This window comes from Gossypium hirsutum, chromosome A06, assembly GCF_007990345.1.
Source record: "Gossypium hirsutum isolate 1008001.06 chromosome A06, Gossypium_hirsutum_v2.1, whole genome shotgun sequence".
In the NCBI taxonomy this organism is placed as follows: domain Eukaryota; kingdom Viridiplantae; phylum Streptophyta; class Magnoliopsida; order Malvales; family Malvaceae; genus Gossypium; species Gossypium hirsutum.
This window is the reverse complement of record NC_053429.1, coordinates 85,665,485-85,667,268: the sequence shown is the minus strand read 5'-3', so window position 1 is coordinate 85,667,268 and position 1,784 is coordinate 85,665,485. Positions and strand designations below refer to the sequence as shown.

The 1,784-nt window shown below is 43.3% G+C and overlaps 1 protein-coding gene across 1 annotated transcript; it reads left to right on the top strand.

Moving 5' to 3' along the window:
* Positions 1-495: 495 nt before the first annotated feature.
* LOC121230522 (uncharacterized) lies at positions 496-1,166 on the top strand. Its single transcript, XM_041115425.1, has 2 exons — positions 496-819; positions 927-1,166. Exons 1-2 carry the CDS (start codon positions 496-498, stop codon positions 1,164-1,166), a joined length of 564 nt encoding a protein of 187 aa, XP_040971359.1.
* The last annotated feature ends 618 nt before the right edge of the window (positions 1,167-1,784 follow it).

The window sequence follows — 1,784 nt, the reverse complement described above, 5'->3', positions numbered from 1 at the left end:
TCAGAATTTGCGTGAGCTTTATTGGTGGCCTGGACTTAAGTTGGACTTAAGTGCGACGTTATGGAGTTCATAGGTAAATGCTTGGTTTGTCAAAAGGTGAAGGCGGAACATCAGTTGCCCTCAAGGTTGCTTCAGCTAGTAAAGATTCCACTCTGGAAGTGGGAAAGAATCACTATGGACTTTTTTAATGGGCTACCCTTGACGCCTACTAAGAAAGATTCGATATGGGTTATAGTGGATCGGTTACCCAATTCTACTCATTTTGTACCGGTTGGCACCAACTACTCATTGTAAAAGCTGGCTAGGTTGCATGTGGCGGAGATTGTAAGGTTGCATGGAGTGCCAGTGTCCATAATATCTGATAGGGACCCACGTTTCACTTCGTGATTTTGGAAGAAGCTGCATGAGGCATTGGGTACTAGGTTAAACTTCAGTACGACTTTCTACCCTCAAACTGATGGACAGTCAGAAAGGGTGATCCAAGTACTGGAAGATATGTTAAGGGAATGCGTGATTGAGTTCCAAGGTAGCTGGGAGGACTATTTACCATTAGCTGAATTCACGTACAATAGTAGCTATCAAGCAAGCATTGGGATGGCTCCATACGAAGCACTATATGGGCGAAGGTGTCAAACTCCAACATGTTGGACGGAGTTGGGCGAACGAAGAGTTTTGGGGCCTGAGTTAATAGCCGATACTAAGGATAAGGTAAAATTGATTAGGGATTGTTTGAAGGAGGCCTCGGATAGGCAGAAGTCGTATGCTAACCTTAAGCGTCGAAAGATAGAGTTTACAGTGGGGGACTCAGTTTTCCTTAAGGTCTCTCTTTGGAAGCAATTATTAAGGTTTGAACAGAAGGGGAAGCTAAGCCCAAGGTTCATTGGCCATATATGGTTGTAAGGTGGATTGGGCCAGTCGTTTACCAGCTGGAGTTACCTCCTGAACTAAGCCAGATCCACGACGTGTTTCATGTTTCCATGCTAAGGCGGTATCGCTTGGCTCCATCACATGTCGTGGCAGTTGAAGAAATCGAGGTCAGGCCAGACCTAACTTTCGAGGAAGAGCACATACAAATAATTGGTCGAGATGTCAAAAAGCTGAGAAGGAAGTCCGTTCCATTAGTCAAAGTGCTTTGGCAGAATCACAAGGCTGAGGAGGCTACTTAGGAACCTGAGGAAGTGATGCGATGTCAATATCCTCAACTATTTGAATTAGGTAAAATTTCGAGGACGAAATTTCTTTTAGGGGGTAGAGTTGTAATGCCCCAAAAATCCCGAAATCCAAAAATCTCGAAATCTTGAAAAGTTTTTTAACTTAGCAATTCCAGTTAAGTGTTAATTACACAAGGGTAGGTCTTGTTCAAGGTTGAGTTTGAATTAAGGGGTAGAAGAAATTATAATTTAATTGTTAAAAGAACTAGGGTTGGCAAGTAGTTGGGCTTTTAAATAAAGATAGGGGAAAATAGCATCAAAAAGCCTTGTGGAGGAGTGGCCAAGTGACACCACTTAGAGTGTAGGGAGGTGGCGTTAAAAGATAGCAAGGAGGTCCAAGGTTCGAATCCTAGCTTAGTGTTTTTAGAAGTTTAATTTTGGCCTTCTAGAAGGTTGGAAGTGGCATGGAAATGGACTCCAAGGGAAGTGTTCAGGAGAGAAATCTGAGGAAAAGATCAAGGGGTTATCAGGGAGAAAATGAGGAGATAAGAAGTGAGGAGCAAGTGGAGCCGAAATGGGAACTTGGGCTTGAGGAGTTCGGCCATAAGGGTTATAAATAGGTGCTGAATGCTT